This window comes from Apodemus sylvaticus, chromosome 15, assembly GCF_947179515.1.
Source record: "Apodemus sylvaticus chromosome 15, mApoSyl1.1, whole genome shotgun sequence".
Taxonomy (NCBI): Eukaryota; Metazoa; Chordata; class Mammalia; order Rodentia; family Muridae; genus Apodemus; species Apodemus sylvaticus.
Genome location: NC_067486.1, coordinates 77,827,632 through 77,853,356, shown reverse-complemented (window position 1 = coordinate 77,853,356; position 25,725 = coordinate 77,827,632). Strand labels below are relative to the sequence as shown.

Here is a 25,725-nt window from a genome sequence, read left to right as displayed (position 1 = left end):
GAATATCCAAGATACAATTCATAGACCACATGAAGCTCAAGAAGAAAGAAGACCAAAGTATGGATACTCTGGTCCTGCTTGCATTTGTTTCCTACCTGAGTGCACTCACGAAGAAATAAAATTTTACTAAAACCCTGCCAAAGTGTGCTCCGGATGGGGGTTAGTTGGTAAAGTCCTGGCCTAGAATTTACAGAGTCCTGAGTTTGATTCCCCAGTATCACATAAGCCTGGCATGGGGTACATGTCTATAATCATAGTCCTAGGAAGATGGAGACAGGAGGGTCAAAAGTTTAAGATTATTGTCAGGTACAGACTAAGTTTGTAGCTAGTCTGAAGCTACATGACACCCTGGCTCAACCCCCGGCCCCCAAAACTAAAGAAAGCTAATGGAAACATTATTATCAACCTCAAAGAATCAGCCATACACACTCATCTTCTTATAAGGGGGAAGAAAATACCCATGGGAGAAGATACAGAGACAAAGTGTGGGGCAGAGACCAAAGGAAAGGTCATCCAGAGACTGCCCCACCTGGGTATCCATCCTAGACTGTCAGCAAACCCAGACACTAATGTGGATGCCAACAAGTGCTTGCTGACAGGAACCTGATATAGCTGTCTCCTGAAAGGCTCTGCCAGTACCTGACAAACACCGAGGTGGGTGCTCTCAGCCATCCATTGGACTGAGCACAAGATCCCCAAAGGAAGAGCTAGAGAAAGGACTGAAGGAGCTGAAGGAGCTTTCAGCCCCATAGGAGGAACAACAATATAAACTGACCCCCAGAGCTCCCAAGGACTAAACTACCAACCAAAGAGTACACATGGAGTGACCCATGCCTCCACCTGCATATTTAGCAGAGGGTGGCCTTGTTGGACATCAAAGGGAGGAGAGGCCCTTGCCCCTGAGAAGGCTTGATGCCCCAGTATAGAGGAATACCAGGACAGGGTAGTGGGAGTGGGTGGGTTGGTGATCACAGGGAGAGGGTGATGGGATTGTGTGGTTTTGGAGAGGAAACCAGGAACGGGAATAACATTTCAAATGTAAATAAAGAAAATACCTAATAAATAATTTTTAAAAAAGGAACCCATGTGGGCTGGTAGTCTTGGGTTCTCTAAGATAGCAAGCAGAGCAAACCAGGGGAAGCAAGCTGTTGTATTTCATAGCTGCCTGCAGCTACTATGAACTGGGTTGCTGGAACAGAAGCTGAGGGATAGATAGGGAAGGGGTGAAAAGAAAGAAGGCCAGGATGATATTTTACTGATCGAGGCCCCAACTTTAATGGCGGTCAGACCTTTTAACAGTTTGGACAAACCCTTCCCCCCGGACTCTGGGCTGACTTCCAGCAGAAGTTGTCTAGCTTCTCTTGGCAGTCCTTGTCTCTGCTGCTCAGGCAGCTGGGTGGGTCACCTGCTTAATTCAGGAATTCCTAGACCTGGAGGAACAATGAGCTTAACCTTCTCTCTGAGCTTCTCCACCCAAGGATAAAAATTCCTGCTGTAACCTGCTTTCCTATTGTCCTAACTTCAGATTCCTGCCTGAAGCCAGGGACTGTCCTTGGCTAATGTCAAGTTCCTACCAGGTGGTATGACTCCCAATATGGCTCTGTACAACAAGCCAGTAAGTAACATCCCTCCTTGGCCTCTGCATCAACTCCTGCTTCCTGTCCTACTTGAGTCCTGACCTCCTTTGGTGAACAGCAATGTAGATATATAAGCTGAATAAACCCTTTCCTCCCCAGCATGCTTCTTCATCATGAAGTTTTGTGCAGGAATAGCAACCCTGACTGAGACCATCCATCCACACAGATTTTGACTCCTGATTTTCCCTGCCTGCGACATTGTCCCCTCAACACATTTTTATGGTTCCTTTGTATACAGCTTAGGTTGAGGAAAGACTGGAGGGTCATGAAGTTGTCTTTCATGGCAAAGGTCTGGGAGTGGTTATATAATTTGTGTTTCTATTTTGTTGGCTAAATCCAGTCATCTGGGCAGACTTAATGCATAGCTGAGACATACTCTGAATGTATTCTGGGGAGGAGTGAGATTGGGTGTGATAAAGAGGCTGCCATAATCAGACATAAGGAAGCTTAATCAGTCACGTGCTTTGACTCTTAGTAAGCAGAACAACGCAGATGTTCACAGTGCTCAGCCTTCGCCAAGGCTGCATTGTCGCCCCCAGCTGTCCTGGGTGTCAGTCTTCACTGGAAATAGCCACAGTGATAAAGTCCTTGATGACACTGCTCACTCACTTCCTCATTCTCCATCTCCCAATCCCTCCATTTCCTCCTCTTCCCCCTTCCTCTCACCCAGGAAACTTATCTGTGATTCCAATTTATTTCAAAGACATCTATCTGTACATCTAAGAGCCTGGACCTATTGCTGGGCTTCACAGACAGTGTGTCAGGAATACACACAAGCCCTAAGACTGCTGTCCTCTCTATCTATCTATCTATCTATCTATCTATCTATCTATCTATCTATCTATCTATCTATCTATCTCTATCTATCTATCTATCTATCTCTATCTCCTTTTCTTTTTCTATTCTTTTAATAATGAAATCTCGAAATGAAAAACAAACAAACAAAAACCAAAAAAGACTGCTGTCCTACTGTGTATTCAGCGTATTTGATTGAACTCCCTTCTTAAGAAGAATGCCACTATCAACCTTACCTTGGATTTCCCATGTAATCTGCTTTTTATAACAAATGTATAACTTTGTTTTGGTCTGGTTTTTGAGACAGGGTTTGTCTCTGTAATTCGGGCTGTCCCAGAAGGCACTTGGTATACCAGGCTGCCCTGAACTCAGAGTTCCACCTGCCTCTCCTTCCAGAGTGCTGTAATTAAAGGCTTGTGCTACCACTGCCTGGATGCATAGTGGCGGTCGTAAGTTATGTGTTTTCCCTGCTCCTAACCCAAGAGTAATGCATGTGTGTATGCATGAGTGTCTTGATAACCATTTGCTCAAACAAGCAAATAGGTTGAAAGCAGCCTTATAAAATGAGTATCAACCACAAATGTTGTATGTAACATGGGTATTGGTGGTTTGTCATATGGGTCAATTTGATGTAGGAGAAACATGACATAAGATGGATATTCTAAAGAATTTACAAATCAACACCCTTAGGAAACACTGAATTACACAAAGTAGAATTTAGTTAAAGGAGCTCTTACTCTTATACGATTGGAAGGTAAGAGGTGTCCTGGCCTGACTGGTTAGAAACTGTATGAAAGAAAGAACTGTACCGTAATTGAAGTGATAAGTGTGCCCTTGCTGTAAGGGAACACGCCATGGGGAGGTTTGGGTCAGTTTAACATGTACTGATACAGAGGCCGCTTAACAGCAACATAAGAAATTAATGTCACAATAATTGCACATTAGCCTAGCTGAGGTGGGGCTGACTCCAACAAGGTAGCAAGGCACTTTCATGGATTTAATGCTCTGGTTTTCCTTGTTCTCTCCTTATTACAGCATTGTAGGCTGTTCTTATCTAATAAGACCTCTGTGGTATTGATTAGCTCTGTGCTTTCCTTTTGGATTTTAAAATTTTTGGCCACAAGTTGGAAGACAAGTGACATAATTCAGAGAAGTGGGTGGATGCAAAGGTTTGAAAATGTGCCTGGACTTGACAGCTTGAAGCCTGCTGTTCCAGCCTGAGCAAGAGCACCTGGCCTGTTTGCTGCTCTGGAGTGACATGTGTGGCTACAGCACTGGCAGCTCTCCTAGAAGCACCTGCTCTTCCTTGGCGCTGAAGGTGTGAATGCCTGGGCATGTGACTAACCACTGTATTCACTTCTGTGATTTGTATAGATGTGGTAGCTTTGTACAACCTTTTACAAATGACTGACAAATTTTGCACATTAGAAAGTAGATAACCTGTCAACCAGGAGCACTTGACTTCCTACACAGATCTGTCTGCCATTGCTGCTTTTAGAGAACAGGTTACACACTTGATTGTGCTCTGGACTCTTCCTCAGCCTGCTGCAGAACTCGGGCTCCTTTAGCTTTGTTTGGTTTGTTTATTGAACCAGGGTTATTCTGTGTGGCCCTGGCTTTCCTGGAATTTGCTCTGTAGACCAGACTGCCCTTGAACTCAGAGATCTGCTAACATCTGCCTTCAGGTGCTGGAATTAAAGGTGTGTACCAACACCGCCTATTAAACTTTTCTTTTTCTTATTAATAACCATGATACTTGGTGGGCTTATATGAATATCAAGAGTCCCCCATAGGCATAGCCTTTGTTCTGTACAGAACACTTTTACAGTCTTTTATAAAAATTGTAATTCTTGAGATATATATGAACTTCCGAAGTGCAGAATTTTTTTTACCTTGACATTCCACTTTGGGGAAACTAAAACTTGTATTCTCTGCCTTATCTTTTGAACTCTTATTCTTGTCTTTGCTTCTGTGACGTGGTATTGGGCTGTTTCCGTTGCACGAAAGCTTAAGTGTCTCAGGTTTTATTTCTAGCACTTGCTTAAAATAAAAGGATTTCTGTAAAAACCCTAAAACAGCACCATTAAGATCTTATGATTTCCACATTGTTCAGGGGAAGAAGCTGTGATGGGAAGGTTCTGTGACTCTGACTCATATGCACACAGCATACATACAAACCTGCACTCATTCACACCCAGACACACATACAGGGAGGTCTAGGCACACGCTTAGCCAAGCATGAAACACATACACCCTGGCATATAGGCACACACCTGTACAGAGTCACATAGAAACTCACGGGTCAATCCACATAGGAATTACTTAAGACCTGTGGCCCAGCGCCTGTTCCTGCTGCACTTCTACAAGGTCCCCATTCAACCCACACTGACAACACCCTGCTCTGACAACAGCCTCCAGGCCCCTCAGTCGGACTCCATCTCATACTAGAAACTCCCATCAACCACACAGAATTCAACTTTAGAGATTTTTTTTACTTTTATTAATTCTTTTCCTTCTCTCTTCTTTCCTTCCTTCCCTCACTCTGTCTTTCCTTTCTTTTATTCTTCATTATTGTTGTTTTGTTGTTGTTATGTATTTTTGAGAGAGACAGAGAAAGGATAAGAATGTCTGTGTACAGGCACACAAAGTCACAGCCCACTTGTGGATCTCAGAGAACTCTCAAGAGTGGGGGCCTCGCCAGATACCTTGGTAAGACAAGTCTCCTTGCTTTTCTTGCTTTTATACTCTAGGGCACCTAAACTTCCTGGTGATCCTCTGGCCTTCCCCTTCTGAATTAAAATATGAATAGCAGGATTCCAAATGTGTGTCACCATCCAAGGGTGTTCTGTGAACATCTCCTGGCTTCAAACTATGTTCATCAGTCTGAGGCTTGTGAGACAAGCACTGAATCAGGTGAGAATCTCCCGGCTCTGCCCCTTCTTCACAAAGACCAATAGAACCCAGCAGAGAGGCTGGCATGGCCAGGGGCCAGACAGAATGCCCCTGGTTTGTCAGAAGTGCCAGTGTCCTGGGTGGAGCTCCCAGCACTTGGCTAATGTTCCTGCACTTACATTGGAGCTGACAAAACCCTGTGTCTGGACAGCCAGATGTGCCACAAGCAATGATGTGTGGGAGGTGTTTCTACACTGTCCTCATTGTTCACGTATGCAGAGACCTTTGTAACTGGGCCAAGAGTAGCCAGAGGATACTGGAAATGGTTGTTGGTTTTAGCTCCTTTTACTGGTTTCTGCTGTAATTCAGTGGAGAAGGTTGGGCAATGTTTTAGAAATGTGCTCTGTGCTCCCACATCCCTTCCAAAGGCAAACAAGTAGGTCAGCAATTCCATGTTGCAATACTCCAGCTCTGTACCTGGTTAGACATCGAACAGAGTCCTGTTTGCTCTCTGGGAAGAGGACAAACAAAGGATGACTACAGGAATCTAAATTCAGACACCAGTGGTAATGCAGAGAGAGCAGAAGCAGGACAAATCAGAGACTGGAGGCTGTCAAAATCAGCTTCTAAGTTCGTTTCCCATTCTTTGCAATACAATCTCTGCAATTCTAGAGGGAAACTTAAATCATGAAGCTAATTACTATCCTGCTCCTCTGCTCCAGGCTCCTGCCAAGTTTAGCACAATTAACATATTCCCAGGAAATTGATTGCACTGATGAGACTGTATTTCAAGCTGTGGATATCGCTCTGAAGAAGTTTAACAGTGGGTTAGAAAGCGGCAACCAGTTTGTGTTGTACCGAGTGACAGAGGGTACTACAACGGTGAGTGACAGCTTTCTGGTGAAACCACTGGCAATTGGTGCTCTAGGACACCGGCATAGAAGGCTGGATATGGCTAGTCTCTAAGCTTCCTGGGTGATCTTTAAAGCAGTATCCCAGGAAGAAAAAAACCAAAGTCGATGGAGATGTTTGAATGGGACAGGCATAGTGGGGGAATCCAGCAACTCAGTCAGCTTGCAGCAGGAGAATCCACTGCATCTGTGAACTCAGCCATCTCCCAGCCATAAGTGAGAGTTCCACACGGGGATGGAGACAGGGCATAAGAAGACAGGTGGCATTATCGCCTTGGACCAAGTATCCAGCATGAGTGTGTCTGATTCTTTGAGGTTGATAGCAATGTTTCCATTAGCTTTCTTTAGTTTTGGGGGCTGGGGGTTGAGCCAGGGTGTCATGTAGCTTCAGACTAGCCACAAGCTGAGTATGTACCCGACAATAATCTTAAACTTTTGATCCTCCTGTCTCCATCTCCCTAGTGCTATGATTACAGACATGTGTCCCGTGCCACGTTTATGTGATACTGGGGAATCAGACTCAGGACTCTGTAAATCCTAGGCCAGGACTTTACCAACTAACCTCCATCCGGAGTGCACTTTGGCAGGTTTTTAGTAAACTTTTATTTCTTCGTGAGTGCAATCAAGTAGGAAACAAATGCAAGCAGAATGCATAAACTAGAGAAAAACATAGTCGTTAAGAGGTTTTTTTTTTTTTTTAAGTATAATGTTCACAGGCTGGAGAGACAGTTCACTCAGTTCAGGGTACTGGCTACTGTTGCAGAGTACCCGGGATCAGTTCCCAGCACCCATGGTAACTCAAAACCATCAATAACTTCAGTTCTAGTAATGATGGTGTGTCTTCTGGCCATCCTGGGCACCAGGCATACATAGTAGTCATACATACATACATACATACATACATACATACATACATACATATATACGTACATGTGAGGTAAAGAGTCAGACTCTTAAAATAAAAATAAAATAAAATTAAAATTTAAAAAGTTTTCAAAAAGATAAATAATATAATACAGTTCATTTTAAAAGACTCTCTCTTTGGATTGGTCAAGTTATTTTAGCAGAAAAAAAAAAAAAACCCAAACCTTTGACACCATGAGAATAAAAAGAAAGCCCTAAGGAACATAGGTGTATTTGATTCCAGAGGTCAAACTGTGGTCCAGTGCCCAGTCTACCTCCTGGCATTTGGCTACAGTCTCCTAGTGTCTCCATTGACTGACAGATGGTGTCCATGATATTTTGTTGTAGAGTGTCCAGGTATCCCTCGTCCTCTCTGGGACCCAGCCTGGGCACGGGTCAGCTAAGCATGGTACCATTAAGCTGTGCCCTGGCCCTTGGGGTTTTGAGTCAGGGCCTCAGCTCTCCTGGCTTTGACCTCAAGGTCCTTCTGTATTTTTTAATGATTTATTTATTTTTTATATGTAAGTACACTGTATCTGTCTCCAGACCCCAGAAGAGGGAATCAGATCTCATTATGGATGGTTGTGAGCCACCATGTGGTTGCTGAGATTTGAACTCAGGACCTTCAGAAGAGCAGTCAGTGCTCTTAACCACTAAGCCATCTCTCTAGTCCCAGTCCTCCTGTCTCATCCACCAAGTGTGCTACTTGGATTACAGGCTTTGCCCTGTTGTCAGCTTCAGCCAGACATATTGAACTCATATGTATACATGTGAACCAGGTTTACAAAAAAGAGGGCAGGGATAATGCTGTGGATACTGCTTTGAAATCACTAAGAATAAAGCACATTATAAACATCATTCCAAGGAATATTTATGCAAATGTAAACACACCATTTTATTAAGCCCGTCTCTCCCTGGGTCTGCTCAGGACTGGTGTTTGTAATGTGTCAGGGTACACGAACTTGCTGCTGGGTCCCCTGAGTGACTCCAGTTGTCACCTTTGCTTTCCTCAGGATGGCTTTGAAACAATTTATTTCTTCGAGTATCAAATCAAGGAGGGCAACTGCCCTGTTCAGAGTGACCTCGACTGGCAGGACTGTGACTTCAAGAACGCTGAGGAAGCTGTGAGTGTGCTCTTTATATGAAAGCCCCAGCCTGCCCCAGGCAAACCTCAGGGTTCTAGGAAATGTAAATGAAACTGGTAAACTGACAGAGCAGTATGGAACTTGTATGCAGTGTGGGACACACCTGACAATTTGATTCCAAGACACTTGTTTACAGCAGAGTCCCTTGTCACCTCAGACAGTCATCAGCTGTTCATGGTGACAAAATGTGTCAAGTACTTGGTGGTGTTGTTTCTACAAGATGGATAAACTGAGGCAGTGGGAGGCACATGGAATCAGGAACAACTAGCAGCCTGCAGTGTGGATGTTCTAAGAAGTTAAACTGAAGCAGGCACCCACTGAAACTGAGGGGGAATCAAAGATGAAGCTCATCCTGTTGGTCCTGAGGCACAGCATCCATCTTAGTGACGAAGAAGCAGCCACAGAACTCCACATCAGGGCTCAAGTTTAGAGGCCTTACTCTGCCTCTCCCCTGACCCATGAAGAACAATCAGGAGGTCACATAAATATTCATTCTCATGTCTCACAAGTTTGCTAATGGTGTGGAAAGATTGCTGAGTGGGTAAGAGCACTTGCTGCTCTTGAGAAGTCCTGGGTTGGGCATTAGCACCCAGATGGACACTTAGAATCCACTGTACTTCTAGTTCCATTGCTTCTGCCACTGTCCTCTGGGTTCTGCAGGCACCAGGCACACATGCGGTGTATAGACACACATCCAGGAACAGCACTCACATGCACTAGAAGGAGTAAATCAAAAGAAAACATGACAAAAACTCAATTAGAGAAAAACCTTTCTTATTTCTTCTAAAGCCAAACATATTGACAGCACTAGGTGTCTCGATGAGAAAAAAAAAAAGTAGATCAAATGCCCTTTTTCTTTTCTTTTAGGCCACTGGAGAATGCACAGCAATTGTGCGGAAGAGAAGAAATAAATTCTCCATGGCTGGCCAGACCTGCAAGATTACTCCAGGTAGGTGATACATCTGGGGGGACCTGGCCTGTTGTGTAGGAGCCTGGGGGTTGTGGAATGTTGATGTTAATTATTCCTATGTACCAAGAACACAACCCAGTCCAGGCCACTTCACCCTTCCACAAGACGGCAATGGCATCTGCAGTGTTGGGATTGTGGTAGATGTTGGGCAGGGAAGCACTGCAGCAAGTTCTTGGATTGGGCCAGGCTCATGTCAATCATCCCCTGAGACCTATCCTAACTCCCTGTGCTGTGTCAGGGAGGGTGGGTGGAGGTGGGGATTCTGGGCTGGCTGACAAAGGATGAGGCTCCAGGAATCTGCCTCCAGTCCTACTCAGCATCCTACATGGAGCCGAGTGTGGGCTTTGAGGTACACGCTGGTCTAGAATCATTCCTTCTTTCATAATTGTAGAAATTATGTAATCCTGTCTCAGGGTTTCTACCTCACCTTAGGTCATTCAGTTCCTGGGTGAAAGACCTTCATATTTGCAATAGTACAAATGCTGGGCAGCCGCCTGCCATCTATACTGTTAGAACCCACTTTCCTATAAATAATGCCAAACTATTACTTCCTGTGCTTCATCTGGGCTGCTCTTAACTCCAGTGGGCTGCCTCAGGGCCGTGTGTCTGTGGCTCACATAATACATGGCAGCTTCTTCTTTTCCTGCACCTTCTTCTCCCCGGGGCATCTCTCTCTGACCCCCAATCCCAGGAAAGCTAAACACTATCTAAACGCCTTCTGCCCGGCTATGGATGGTTGGCATCTTTATTTACCAATAAGAATTACTTGGGGCCAAGATGTATGTGTGGACTCTCTAGTCTCTAGGACAACCAGGTCTTTGGGTCCTCAACTTAGTATTACAAAATAAATAGCATAAGATCAACCCTTAACACCACTTCTTCTTCTTCTTCTTCTTCTTCTTCTTCTTCTTCTTCTTCTTCTTCTTCTTCTTCTTCTTCTTCTTCTTCTTCTTCTTCTTCTTCTTCTTCTTCTTCTTCTTCTTCTTCCTCCTTCTCCTCCTCCTCCTCGTCGTCCTCCTCCTCCTCCTCCTCCTCTTCTTCCCCTTCCTCTTCCCTCTCCCCCTCTGCTCCCCCTCATGCTCCTTGTCCTCCTCCTTGTCCTCCTCGTCCTTGTCTTCCTCCTCCTCGTCCTCCTCCTTCCCCTTCCCCTCCTCATCATCTTCGTCCTCATCCTCCTCCTCTTCCTTATTCTTCTTCCCCTTCCCATCCTCATCCTCCTTCTCCTTTTATGTTTTTTGTTTTTTTGTACTTGGTTATGTTTTGTTTTCCAATACACAGTTTCAATATACAATGCTGACGGTCCTGGAGCTGGATCTGTAGACCAAAATGGCGTGGAACTCACAGAGATCCGCCTCCCTCTGTTTCCTTAGTGTTGGAACTACAGTTGTGTACCACCACATCCAGCTTCATTCTAAATTTCTATCATCTTCCTTTTCCTTTTCTTTTTCCTTTTCCTTTTCCTTGACTCAGAAGGGCCATAATTTAACTGCACCCTTGACAGGATGGGGTGCTAGGAAATGATATGATAAATCTAACATGCAATGTCTGGGCATCTTAACACAGACTCTGTATGACAAGGATAGCTGACACTCACTGAGCAGATGTCATCTGGGGACTTTACATACATTAACTCCTCCACCCATTACAGGTCAGTAAGAACTGAACAGTGATGTAACCTACCTAATGTTATAAAGGTACTCTGTAAGAGAGTGGTTAGAGAAGGTCCTTACTTAAAAGAGCAAAAGACCATCGTTTATTAATAAAGATAAGGGCTAGAGAGATGGTGGCTCAGTAGTTAAGAGCACTGACTGCTTTTCAGAGGTACTGAGTTCAATTCCCAGCAACTACATGGTGGCTCAACACCATCTGTAATAAGATCAAATGCCCTCCTCTGGTATGTCTGAAGACAAGAACAGTGCGTTCATATACATTAAATAAACAAATCTTTTTTAAAAAGAATAAAAATAAAAAGCAACTTATTAACAGATACAGCCAATATTATCATTTTGTTGTAAAGGTTCCAAGGGTTTATAGAGGGATGAGTGGTATGGGCGATGCCAATCATGAAAACCTTCCTGGGGGCTGTCCTCTGGGAGGGAGAGAGAGAGAGAGAGAGAGAGAGAGAGAGAGAGAGAGAGAGAGAGAGAGAGAGATCCCTGGAGCAGCATCTTCAGAGTCTTTGATATGGTTACTCTCCATAAGGGCGTGTTTTCCATACACTGGCCTAAGTTGTCCATATAGAACCTGCAAAGGCACCAAACTTCAGCTCTTGTAAGAAGCTGCATTTAAAGGAATCAGCCTAAGGCACAGAAGAGCTCATCAGCTCCCATCAGCAGTGAAAAGTTCTGCTCATATTTCAAAGCCATCTGTATAGAAATACGCAGCATGGAGGGCACTCAGTTACCCAGGAAAGGAACATCACCCTTCTCACTCTTCCATCCTTCAAGCCTGATGTCTTCTCCTACTCCATTCTGTCCTGAATGAGAGACAGCTCGTGTGTGTGTGTGTGTGTGTGTGTGTGTGTGTGTGTGTGTGTGTGTGTGCAAATCCACCCTGGTCATCTCCACAGCTCCTGTGGTTTTCACCTCTTTTGATCTGTAAGTCTCCCAACCTTCCCATCAAATTCTCAACAGTTATAGAACTGTCCAGTTCCCTGATCCAACCTCTTCTGCAAGCAGAGAAGAGAAAACTGTTTATAAGGTTTTTCTGACAGCAGTAAATATACCATATACCACACAGTCCTGAGGAGAGCTGTATTGCACAGCAAGCAATGATGGACAGGTTGGTTTTCAGCAGCATAGCCCAAGACTTAGCCTACTGACCAGATCATAACTATTGTGATAAGTCATCTTTCAGCTACTGCAACAAATTACCTGAATTGGGCTTTGCAACACATTTAAGATCCAACTTCATGTGAGTATGATGATAGTGCATATCCATAATTCCCACACTGGGGAGGTTGAGGCAGGAGGACTAGGACTTTAAGTTCATCATCAACTCCAGAGTAACCTGGAGGATATCCTGGGGTATATGAGACCTTGTTTCAAAAAGAAAGAGGGGAGGGGGAGGGAGGGAGACAGCGGTGGGAGGAGAGATCCAAGGACAGTAGGCTCCCAGGAAGTGTGTTCCCAACAGATAAGAGAGCCTTTGGTCCTGAGGTGGTATCTCTGCAGATCATACCACTCTCTGCAGCCATCCTCTATCAGACAGGGCTCTCACCGTGGACATTTCATATAAATGCCTATAAAAATATGTGACTGTTTTATTGCAAATCATGGAGTGGTTCCTCATTCCACATCAGCATATTCTTCACTTCTGAGAGTCTATGGGAATCCTAAATTCTATGTAAATATTGATTATTTGCATTTTCCTAGTGAGAGGATACAGCTCTCATTAGATTTGTCAATGAACTTGTGAACTTTGGATATAGATAGTGCTTCTAAACAGGGTCAGTATCTTCTGCCTGGAGCACAGCCTCCTCTCTACAACAGTACCTACATCAAACTGGTGACCAAGCCTGCTCAGTCAGTCAACAGGTTCTCCAGTACAGGAGTGAGGATTGAAAAGAAAGAGACAATTAGACAAATCTACAGCATGACCCCTGTCAATTCTGAGACTGAAGGGCAGGCTTCATAATTTTCAATTCTTTTTTTATACCGATTTAATTACATGCAGGAATTAAGGTCAATAGTAGTACAATAAGGAATAAGCAAGACAGTAAACACAAAATTGTCAAGGCAGTAAGCAAAGTCCCACATCATTTCAGTGACAGTTGTTTCCAAGGGTGTGTGAGGATGACCAAAATACCTGAGCCTACTTTCTTGTCCAAGCCCAGAATCTTGCCTGAAGTTTGCTTCTCTCATTACACCCTAAGATAAAAATTCCTGCCTTAACCTACTTCCCTATTATGCCCTAATGTCAGATTCCTGCTTGAGCCCTTGTCCTTGGTCAATGTCAGGCTAACTGCCAGGCAGCATGGCACCCCAATAAGGCTCTCCACATCTCTCCCTTTTTATTTCATAAGCAAGGCTGAGCCTGACTTAGGTCATTCTCACAAGAGGGCCTTCCTTACCCGTCAACAAGATCACATGCAGCTTGTTTGTATTAATTGAACAAACATGGCCTTATTAGGGATTACTAAGCAAACACTGACTTATTAGTATTTATTAATAAACACGGCCTTTTGGCACATGTCTCTGCCTTTGGTCAGTAAGGCTTTGTGTAGAATCTTACCCATCCTTGACTTTCTAGCCTGTTATATTAGTGACTCTGTTTGGGGGTTCATTCTCAGTTTCAAGCCATGTACCTTGGCTGCCATCAGATCAATATTGTTAAAGACAAGCTTTAACATGATGGACAGGAATAGAAGTATTCCCAGGACAAGAAGGGCTAGCATGATCAAGCCTTTCTTAAAGCTTGACCAGGATGGAAATACTGACTTCAGGCTATGGATAATTTTGCCAGCAATATTGGCAGCATCAAAGCTCAGTAGAGCAGCATTGTTTAAATTTATAATCTCAGTATGCAAAGCTAAAACATCTAGAGAAATGTTGGAATTGTGCCAAATACCCTGCAAGTGTTTTTGAACCCTTTCCCCATTATAGTGACTTAATCATTGTAAACTTTAGAAGTAACGCAAATCCATTGATATTTAACATGGCACTCGAGATGACTTCTTACTTTTAAACTCTGGACCTGCTCTCCAATAATTTGAATGGTATCATAAAGAGTATCAATCCATTGCTCCAAATGCCTATCTAAGACTTCTTAAATACTAAGAACGTTAGTAACATTTTTTTGCTAAATGATTAACAAAATTAGCTGTCTTAACCTCTTGTGTCAAGGCAATTACAGAGGCAGTGGTGCTAGCTATCAATGCAATTAAAGCTGCTATACCAGTAATAATCAAGCCCACTGCTCTCTTGCTTCTGCTTAAAGCTTGACTCACTTCCTCCAGTACCTGCAAGAATACCAAGGTCCTGTAATATTCACAGGTAATAAGACAAAAGGCTGGTTGATAAATCACCATAACGGACATGCCAGTTTTCAACACACTAACACAATTAGAAAGTGTACAATCAATACAACTTACATTAAATACTGTGGAAGAGACAAAAGTAATTTTGACATGACCAATTAATAAAAGATTAGGAGCTTTAACATATGTACTAACACTCGCTTGAAATCATATCCTGTCCCAATTTTATCTATGGCTAACATAACATCATAAAGAACTGCAGCTAACTTCCAAATATGTCTCTGAAAATGTCCAGAACCAGCATTCCAAATGAAGTCTGTCATTTCCAATATTGGATTGATTTCTATACCAGTCCATGATTGAGTCAGAATAACTGGTCACATTAAGGATAGAAAGAGTCATTATAACAACTTCTCTATTTGATTGATTTTTCTAAGTCAGTTTTCAGTCTCCATGTTCTCTGTCCCACAAGGTCTAAAATCTCGAAGCAAAGCAACTTGTCCAGTCTGGGATATAGGCAAACAAAGGTGGGTCAGGAGCAAATGTCCAGAACAGCTTTTCTGTCACCATTGTCAGGGCACTCAGCAAGCTTACATGTCAGCATCATTCTTTATCCAGAAACAGCATGTCACACCAATCACACTGGCAGCTAGCATGCTCTTTCGATCCTGTAGAAAAAACACAAACACACTCTCTTCCCCATATTAAATACCTGATTGGGATCATGACATACACCAGTATGTGGATCCTTCCATTTCACCTAGGCATAAGTATGCCTAGATGTAGGGTGCCATAGACACTCAGCAGAGAGTTCCTTGGCATCCAAATTTTAAAAATTTTAAAATAAAAAAGAACATGATTTAAATAATTTTTGTGGTGTATATATGGAGGTATATGTGGTGTATATGTGTATATAATTCACCCTTTTTATTTTATGAAGATATTGTTTTAAAGTTCCACAATACCTGTTCTACAATGCCTTGTCCTTGAGGATTATAAAGAATCCAAGTAATATGGGTGATATTAAACTGTCTGCAGAAAGTCTCAAATGCTTGACTGCAATAGCCAGTTCTATTATTTGTTTTAATCTGATTGGGAAAACCCAATATAGAAAAGCAGAGCAGGCAATGACTAATTACGTTTTCAGTTGCTTCTCCTATTAAAGCAGTGGCAACTAGAAAGCTTGAGAAGGTGTCAATAGTCACATGTACATATTTTAATTTTCCAAAGTCGGAAATGTGAGTAACATCTATTTGCCATAATTGATTAGGTATAAGTTCCCTAAGATTAACACTGTTATGTGGTACAGGTAGAAATGAAGGACATTGAGGACAAGTCTTTATAATTTGACGTGCACATTCTCTAGAAATACCAAATTGCTGTCTCGAGCTATTACTATTTTGATGATGTAAAGAATTAGATTGTTTAACTAATTGTTCCCATGTAAGACCTATAACCTTCCTGGTATATAAATCAGCTGTGGCATTGCCCTCACTAAGGGGTCCTGGCAATCCAGTATGAGCTCTTAAATGGCCTACAAAATAGAGAACTGTACGTTCTCTTAAATTGGGTTGTATTTGCATGAATAATTGCAAAATTTGATAATTAGCAATATCTAAAAAAGGAATAGTTTCAAGTAATTGAAAGCCATGAGCTATATATTGACTATCAGTATACAAATTAAAAGTGTGGTTTTTCAGTATTTCAAAAACAGCAGCCACAGCACATAGTTCAATTATTTGTGCTGAAGCAGGGGGAAACTCAAGAGAATGGACCCGTGATTCAATCACATATGCAGTCTTCCCATTAGATGAGCCATCTGTAAATACAGTGAGCACATTCTCTATGGAATGCATACGTAAATTCACAGGGAATACAAAAGCATGCATATAGGCAAATTGTAACAATTTGTCTTTTAGATAATGATTATCAATTTTGCCTAGAAAATTTGCACATGCAATAGGCCAAATATCAGTATTTTGCAATAACCAATTTAATTGTTGTTTGGAATAAAGAATAAATATTTCATCAGGTTCTTTCCCAAAATATTTTCTTGATTCTATCCTACAATTCTGTATTAACACAGCAACAGCTTCGTAATAAGGTGTTAAAACTTTCTTTGGAGAAAGATGAATCCACAGTAGTGGTCCCTTCTGCCAAAGGACTGCTGTTGGCGTGTGACTTGTAGCAAGAATGCAAGCAGCCAATAATTGATCATAGTCCATATAATGTATCTGTTGTTGGTTAATAGCTTCCTCTACTTTCTGCAAAGCTATTCATTCCTCATTAGTTAATTGTCTAGGGGAATTGGGATTTGCATCCCCCTTGAGGGTATCAAATAGAGGTTTAAGTTCTCCTATAGTACGCTTAAGATGAGGTTTTAGTCAATTAATATCTTCTAATAACTTTTAAAAAATCACTTAAAGTAAGTAAATTATCTTTTCTTATTTGAATTTTCTGTGCTACAATTCATTTTGGATATAACTGATATCCCAAATATTGAAAAAGATATTTCCTTTGAATCTTTTCTGGAACTACAACTACTCCCCAAAATTTTAAAGCCCTTTGTAAGAGCAAAGGCCTGTAATGAAACTCCATGAATAATATACACTGAAAAATTCAAAGTCCTAGCTTCTTGTATTGAAGCAGAGACAAAAGTTTTTTTCTCACATAAGGTGAAGCTATTAGCCATTCCTTGAGGCAAAACTTTCCAATGAGAGCACTTCACAAACCCTTTACCATTATTAGGATGCAAAGGAATAACGTAAAATCAATTCTCCAAATCCATAATAACTCTATGAGGTAGGCAGACCAGATTTTAATGACTTTGTAAGTTCCATAGCCTCATTAATCTTTCATAAGTCTTAAATTTGAACTTTATTTTAAACAACACCTTGATAGATCTGAAATAATGCTGCTTTGACCTAAGAGGAATTTGCTGAAGGCGAGGCAAGGACCAAAAAACTTCCCAAGGCAGGGAGTGTCACACAAGCTACAGAGGCTTCCCAGAGCTTTGCAACTTCAAATGTAAATATTTCTTTATCTGAGTCTATTGCCTGAGGCCAGGCCCAAAAAGAGTCCTCCTATGGTGAGGACAGACTTCTGGGGAGCAATTCTACTACATGTCTGTCTTTAATTTTTTGAACAATCTTTCCTAAAATTATTTATGCCCCATACTTAAATCATTCCTTATCACCTCAGCACTGTGAAAGCATTCCTTGTAGTCTAGACTCCTGCAAGGCAGCAGCCATAGCCAGACCCCGATTGTATAAGGGTCCAATGTAAATCTGTCTTTGCTTTGTATGGCTGGATGACTGTGTGGCAGACTACATTAGCATTCTCATAAGCCAACAGTGTAACAAAAGAAACTCCTGCTTGAGGGTCTACTCATGTTTTATTTTTGGCTATCCACAAATTACTGAAACAGTTCATCAGGACCCTGTTTGGTATAAAATAAATTCCTACTGAGATCTCCTTTTCAATCTTGGGTTAAATTTTGCTTCTACCACTGTATCCAGTAAAGCTTTCATAAAAGGGGCAGCGGGCTGTACTGGCCACAGCTATTTTAAACCTTTTTTCACTCTCAAAATCATCCTAATTACAAAATATGGGTGAGTTAAGAATCATGAGCCTGTGATCAGACTGCAAACTGCAGTCAATGGAACACTGGCAGTTCAGCCTTAATTGTTAAGTTTCTCTTGAAATATCAGAGAATAACTACAACTATGGAAAACAAAACCCAATTTTAAACAATCCATTCTCTCTTTTTTTTTCTTTTTTTTTATTCGATATAATTTATTTACATTTCAAATGATTTCCATTCTCTTTACAATCAATACCAAAGGCATTACTTTCACACTACAAAGTTTGGCTGCCAGTTCTTATATATGAATGCTTGACAGTGCAACTTTTAATACCTCATTAAAGAAACATTGTTTTAAACCTTATCCCTTATAAGTCTAATTTTTAGGATAAGAATTACACAAAATATCCCAATTTAGAAGTATCTTTTGAGACCTGATTTCCTGGGCTGGATCATGCCATGTGTTTTTTTAAAATTACTCCAAACCTGAGTTACCAGTTTTAAGCTAACTTTCTTTACCAACGTTACACTTTTTTTAATCGTACCCAATAACTTATAAGCCAATACTTAATAACCAAGACATGCAGGATATATTTATACCTCTAAAACCAATCAGAAATAAAATGAAGTGGATACACACATCTTATAAATTTGACCAAACAACATTTTTCTTATCCTTTTTTGCTGTAATTTCAAGAGAGCAGCTCCTTGTTACCTGCTGAACGCAATAATCACAATTACGGAGATTTTTATAGGATAAACAGCCACCAGCTCCCTTACCATAGAAGCCAAGAAGCTTCTGGTCCCTTTAAGACTGGCTGGTACAGAGAAGCTCCTGGCGGGGCTTCTCAGCTGTGCTAGATTCCTAACTACAGGTGCCGGTCTCCAAAGGCCAACTGAGACCTTTTTTTTTTCTCTTTTTCTCTTTTTATGAAATTAGTTAAAACTAAATCTAAGGGTGAACAACCAGCAGATAAAGTTTTAACCATTTTTTCTTTTGAACATGAAACATGAACAATCAATCGAAACAAAAACACAAAACACAGACTTAACATAAGACAGTCAATTTTGACAGACATGGACAAATTGGCGCACCAAGGACAAACAATAGACAAAGAGGGAAGAGAATTAGAGGTTCTGAAGGGACCCAGATATCCTACCTAAGGGACCCAGAACCTCCAGTAGGAACCAGAGGAGACAGGACTTCTCCCAACCTCCTTCTGTCCCTAGGAGAGCTCTAAGACAGCTTAAGTTCATTTTCCTTCTCTTTTGCCAAAGCTTCCCAGACTGTCAGGAAGGACTGCTTTTCTCTAGCCCATCCTCTCATGTCTAGGGTGTAAACTGTCCCTAGGCAGGGTCCAAAGACTAAAAGCACCTATAAAAAAAGAACCTTTGCTTCTCTAACATTTAGCATGACTCTAAACACATACACAAAACACACTTTACCTTCACCTTGTCCTTCTACAAGGTTTATCACCACTGGCCCACTTTTCCTCTGGGTGTGCTTCCTTTTCCTGTGGTGTCCTTCACTGTACCCTGCTTTCTGGAGGCCCACATTGGGCACCACCTGACTAAGCCTGCTCAGTCAGTCAACAGGTTCTCCAGCTGTTTGAAAAGAAAAAAACAATTAGACAAAACTATAGCATGACTCCAGTCAATTTTGAGACTGAAGGGCGGGTTTAATAATTCTCAATCCCTTTTTATACCGATTTAATTACAAGCAGGAATTAAGGTCAATAGTAGTACAATAAGGAATAAGCAAGACAGTAAACACAAAGTTGTCAAGGCAGTAAGCAAAGTCCCACATTATTTCAGTGACAGTTGTTTCCAGGTGGGTGTAAAGATGACCAAAATAACTGAGCCCACTTCCTTGACCAAGCCCAGAATCTTGCCTGAAGATTCTGAACTGCTTCTCTCGTTCCACCCTAAGATAAAAATTCCTGCCTTATCCTACTTCCCTATTATGCCCTAATGTCAGATTCCTGCTTGAGCCCTCATCCTTGGTCAATGTCAGGCTAACTGCCAGGCAGCATGGCACCCCAATAAGGCTCTCCACATCCTGGCCCTCTCTGTAGCACACTGGACACTCTGACAAACTGAATAGATGCCACCTCCCACACTCCTGTGCCTTTCCCATCCTGATTTCTCAGTGCTATCTGCCCTTTCTCTCTGCCCCCTACACCTCTCCCCCTCTCATGTCTGTTGATGCCTCCTGCCACATTCTTCCTTCTAGCTCAGTGTGCTCATGTTTTTTGTAGACTTTCTCCCTTAGCCCTCTCTGGTCTTTCCTAGCTCTTTCTCATCCCATGAAATTATCTGACTACACTTTGTCCTTTCCACCTGACCATCATCCCTTCACAGATGTGACATTAATGACTCCCTAGAGCATAGCTCAGCACCTGCATGGGGATATCAAGGTCAGATGGACTTCAAGGAAAGAAAGGCTCCTCTCAGGCTGACTAAAGAGAAAGCCTCTTGCCTTGTGGTTTAGTCATATGAAAACAGAGAGAAATTCTTCTGGCCAGCACACTACCTCACAATGGCTTGTTTTAGATGACGGCAACACTAAATGTAAAGCTAAAGAAGTTTAACAATACTGTATGACATGAAAATGGAAACACAATCCTGTTTAGCAGGGAGAGCTCTTCTCAGGAGCCAAAGCATTAGCCTGGCTTTATCAGATGTCAGGGAGCTCTTGTTAACCTTGAAAAAAAAAAGATGTATCTGTAATGTGCTCCATTTTATAAAACGGTGAGCTATGTATTAGTGTGATCATGAAAATCCATTAACATTGGGGCCTAAAGATGCAGCCCAGCTAAATTCACCACTCTAATGTTGGTGGGACCTGATACTGGAGCTGATAAATGAGGCAGAGTACAGGCTCAGGAACTAACCACCTTTATTCAGAGCTTCAGATCATGTGTTCTCTGAGGGTTATAAAAGGTCAGCTCAGTAAGGTTCTCATGAGTTCGAGCTGTATACAATCACAGGGAGAAGCCAAATGTGACAAAATCATGTTTGTCCATAAAGTCAATGTGATAGTTATTCATGGTTGTCAAGTTGACCACATCTGGAATGAACTGCAATCCAGAAATGGAGAACTCACCTGTGATCCAGATACTGAGGCTAGAAGACACACATTTCTGACCTGGATCTTGACATGGAGACCTTGAGGCATGGTGGCCATGAAAAGCTTAGGCCCAAGCAAGGTAGTACTAACCTTTAATCCCAGGAGACTGAGGCAAGGAGATCTCTGAGTGCAAGGTCGGCCTGGGACTAAGCAAGTTCCAGATCTAGGCATGGTGGTATACACTTTTAATCTGAACCATACCTTCTGTGGTGGCCGACATAAAGATGCTGGAAGAAGGAAGACTCACTCTTCTTCATGTGCTTGCATTTCCTTGCCAGCACATCTGTTGGAACCTAACTCTTCTGGATTCCAGATTATACAGAAGACCAGGTGAGACAACTAGCCTTGAGGACTGAGCAACTGTCATCCTTTGGACTTACCATTCACAACTTAACCCATTGTTGGGTTAGTTGGACTACAGGCTGTAACCATTACAATAAAGTACCCTAATATATAGAGATATTCCATAAGTTCTGTGACTCTAGAGAATCCTAAATACTACAGTCACATACAGGAGAATTTAAAGATTTAATTGAATAACAATAATTAATAATCTGAAGTAAATTCATTCCTATCTGGGAGGAGCATGAACCCTCACTCCAAGGATAATTCTGTGCTTTCAAGAAACTAAGGTCATGAGACTCCTGTCTTGTACTCCTGGTGTTCTCACAAGCACTCACAATTCTCCTCACACAACTTCCTTCCTGAGCCCTGTTCTGAGAAGCTCCTATGCCTGAAGGCCTGGGTTCCATCCCCATTAGTCCATACAGCAGGCCTAGAAGCCTCTGGAGAGAAGCAGAGGAAGAAGACCTGACACGTGGAGCCAGCCTTCGCTGCATAGACAGTTCCAGACCAAGCTTGAATATATGAGGCCCTGTCAAAAGATGAAATAAACAGTGTAGCATAAAATAACTCTTCCCAACACTCTCCATCTTGCCTCTGACTACACAGGAGTCCTACAGTCTCATCTTTAACTCATACAGGAGTTACAGAAAGTCAAGTTTTCAGGATCTTTCTAAATGGTCTCATGGGTTTAGGACCTTGAATACGAGATGTGTTTTCAGTTATTAATGCTGTCTCTTTGTTTGTTCTTTGTCAAGGTAAGGGACCCACTACGACACACAATTTCCCCTGTATGGGTTGTGTGCGCCCCATATTGACAGATAGCCCAGACCTGGAGCCGGTTCTGAAACACGCCATCGAACATTTCAACAACAACACAGACCATACCCACCTCTTTGCTCTCAGAGAAGTAAAAAGTGCCCATAGACAGGTTTGTTTTTCAATTGTTCATGACATGTAATGTGGTTAATATCTGTTAGACTGGCATTTTGTCACCTACAATGAACCTTTGGCAGGAGGGACCTGCCTGGCCACATGCTGGCTTGGTGCTGGAGTGTCCTGTGTTTTCCTGAGAATAACTCTTAAGGCTGGGAGCTTCTCAGAGGTCCAAGTGAGTTGTGAGATAAGTTAAAGGAAAGGAAAAGTCTTGCAACCCATCCCTCAGCATCACATGTTTTCTTCCCAGAAATGGAAAATGGATATCATTCTGGCTTTTAGGTTTTAGCAAATCTATATTTTTATCTTCCTTTCATTAATTAAAAATGGCCTCAGGATATTAAATTGTTTTTTAAAAGGTGGGCATGACTTTCTTTGTATCCCTAAATTATTCTGCCCATTTCCTCCTTGAGGTGTTCAGTGGAAATATCTAGTAACCTGATCATTTCTTTCTTTGTTTGCTTTCTTTGTTTGAGGCAGAGTCTATACACAGTCCTGGCTTCCTTGGAACTCACTCTGTAAACCAAGGCAGCCTTAATCAAACAGAGTCTTCCTCCCTCTGCCTCTGATGCTGGGATTAAAGTCTTTAACCACCAGGCCTAGCTTGGAATCAGATCCTATATTGGCTCCTTTATCAGGGCTTTTCTGAAAGCTCATCTGGTCCTTTGAATTTCGGTTTCTTCAGAATCCCTCAGTTTAGAGACAAACAATCTCTACTTTTAGTTTAACCTGCTCCTGTGTGAGAAGTGTACTTTACCCACCTATGTTGATGTACAGCAGTCAGCATAGAGACGGTGGTGAACATGGACACAGATGGTGGGAAGGGGCTGCCAAGGACAAAGCAGGAGAGCCTCACTGCCTGGTACCTGCAACCAGAGGGCTCACCAGCAAAGGCCACACATATTTCACATTGCTTCTAGCTGGAAAATTATGTTACTTCACAAACTGGGTGATATAGGCAATCTTGGCAACCTGGGAAAGAATGTTTGTGGGGTCTTAGAAGATATAGATGTAAAATATAATATTTATGGTATGTATATGATATATATAATATATGCACATATAATATATATGCATATAATTTTACATTTATATATATCTGTGTGTGTATGTGTGCTTGTCACAACACTCAATATTTGTTCAGTGATACTATTGCCTAGTAATAATAATGGTTTATATTTCTTGAGCACTTATTTTATCCAGTTCAATGTTTAAAGACGTTTATAACTTTTGCTCACTGTGAATATTGCTCAACCTGATGTTCAAGTACTCATTCAACCTAAATCATTTCAGGTGGTGGCTGGCACGATTTTTGACATTGTCTACTCAATTGTGCAAACAAATTGTTCAAAGGATCGTTTTCCTTCTCTCCATGGAGATTGTGTGTCCCTTCCCAATGGTGTAAGTAGCAGACATTTACTGATAATCCTTCACATTTTGCTGACAGCGTTTCCAGGACTGTCAAGCTTTGTGACTTAACACTGATATGTCATTTAGTAGTTCACACTCATGTCCACCCAGGGTCTTAGGAACTCAGTTGCTGGTCAAGGAATCCATTTGTGTCACACTACATATTTACATCCTGTGAGGGATTAGGAATGGGATTTGTCATGGTGATGGGTTGTCATACCCTCCTGACCTCCTCCTCCTTCATGTGTGCTCCATGGTCACACAGGGTCTTTCCTGCAAACTCTCCTGTGGTGTTTCCTCATCCTCCCTCCTCTGCCATTTTAATAAAAGCATTCTGGGAATCTTCCGCTGTGCATGACATCTTGTCATTGAAATGATGTCAGTCGCTGATCTGTGATCAGTGAATACCGAGGTGACTGAGGAATAAACTTCCCAGAATATTATTATAGTTTTTCCTTAATACAGTGCCTCTGCTTTGAGAGTTCTATGTTATGAGGGAAAGGTGGGAAATCTAAATCACACTTTGCTAATTTTCATGGTAAAACATTTGAGACACATGCTATATGCATCCTTAGGAAATGGTTATGCAAGTTACAGAGGACCATAGATTAATACTGCTTCCTGAGCCTTCTGTGACGCTAGCAATTCATTGTAATATGTTAAGGACAAGAAAAAGAAACAGGATACAAACAGTACTCACAGGAGTCACGGAGAAAGGAGGATTAGGAGTTCAAGATCATCCTTAACTTCAGTGGCTTTGAGGCCATCATTGGGTTGAAAAGATGCTGTTTCAGAAAGAAAACAAAAAGACCAAAATAAATGAAGGAAGACAGGAAGCAAGACACACACCTTTATCAACACTCCAGAAACTGCAGATGTCCCTGAGTTCAAGACCAGTCTGTTCTCCAAACTGAGTTCTAGGTCATCTAGGGCTACATAGAGAGACTGTGCTGTCTCAAAATTTGTTTTCAATTTAAATTTTTTAAGAAAAGGAGGGAAGGAGGAAGGGAAACTGTGTATACAGAAAGAAATATACAAGGTAAAGTAATATAAATATAAAAGTGATAGGAAATAAATGTGTTATAATTCAGAACACTGTTAACCTTCAGGAAGAGTTGTGGGAGGTTTTTTTTTCTGATTTTGCATACCTATTGGGATTTCTTCAGTACTTCTCAAATGTTCTACTTGATCATGCTTTGATTTGTAGTTGCAGAAAAAATCATAAAGGACTCTACTAGATAGACACAAATGAAACATTTATGAATCTTTTGCCCTTTAAGGGCTTAGTATGAAGATCATGTTCAAAATCCCAGACCTCAACACCAAGGAAAGACCACTTCTAAATCGGGCAAAGGACTGAACAGACACTTCCAGATTTACAGGTAGCCAATAAGTACATGTGGAGATCCACAGTACCACCAGCCATCAGGAAACACAAATACAGACAGAATGGTCCTCACCCCCAGGGCTGCTGCACGTTCTTTTCGACTTTCTCAATGGTGGAGAGAGAACAGAGTTGTGGGAATTTTTTCAGAGACTTCTTCTTTCTTAAAAGTTGTGATTGTTTTATTTAATATTTTTAGATTTATTTATCTATTTCAAGTATATGAGCTTCTTGCCTTCACGTGTAATCCATAAACTATGCACATACAGTGTCCACAGAGGCTGGCGAGGGCATCAGATCCCTTGGGACTGTAGTTGTAGGTGGTCATAAGTTGCCGTGGGATGCTGGGAACCAAACCCTGGTCCTCCATGAGAAGACTTAGTGCTCTGAGCCTCGGCACCATTTCTCCAGTCCTGTGATTAGTTTACATGCTCTATTTTTTTTTTCACCTAAGAACTTTTCCTAGTCATTAGAAATCTTGGTAATCTTTAAAAATGACTGTAATAATTTTCCAGCAAGGACACCATAGATAATTTTTTCCACAGTACTCCTACTTTTGGATACTTGTGTTATTTCTATTTTTTTTTTTTTTTGATAATTAGTAACTTAGCACACACTTTTTTCATTTTTTTTATTGGTTATTTTATTTATTTACCTTTCAAATGTTATCTCTGTTCCAGTTTCCCTTCTCCCTGCCTATATGAGGGTG

The 25,725-nt window shown here is 41.7% G+C and overlaps 1 protein-coding gene across 2 annotated transcripts in view; it reads left to right on the top strand.

Annotated features, from left to right (window-relative positions):
* Positions 1–6,011: 6,011 nt before the first annotated feature.
* LOC127665913 (T-kininogen 1-like) overlaps positions 6,012–25,725 on the top strand; it is a 30,519-nt gene continuing 10,805 nt past the window's right edge. For both annotated transcript variants that reach the window (XM_052158533.1, XM_052158532.1), the window contains exons 1-5: positions 6,012–6,206; positions 8,152–8,262; positions 9,151–9,232; positions 22,045–22,217; positions 23,516–23,623. In XM_052158533.1, the coding sequence (XP_052014493.1) occupies positions 6,012–6,206; positions 8,152–8,262; positions 9,151–9,232; positions 22,045–22,217; positions 23,516–23,623 (669 nt within the window). The remainder of the gene's footprint in view (positions 6,207–8,151; positions 8,263–9,150; positions 9,233–22,044; positions 22,218–23,515; positions 23,624–25,725) is intronic.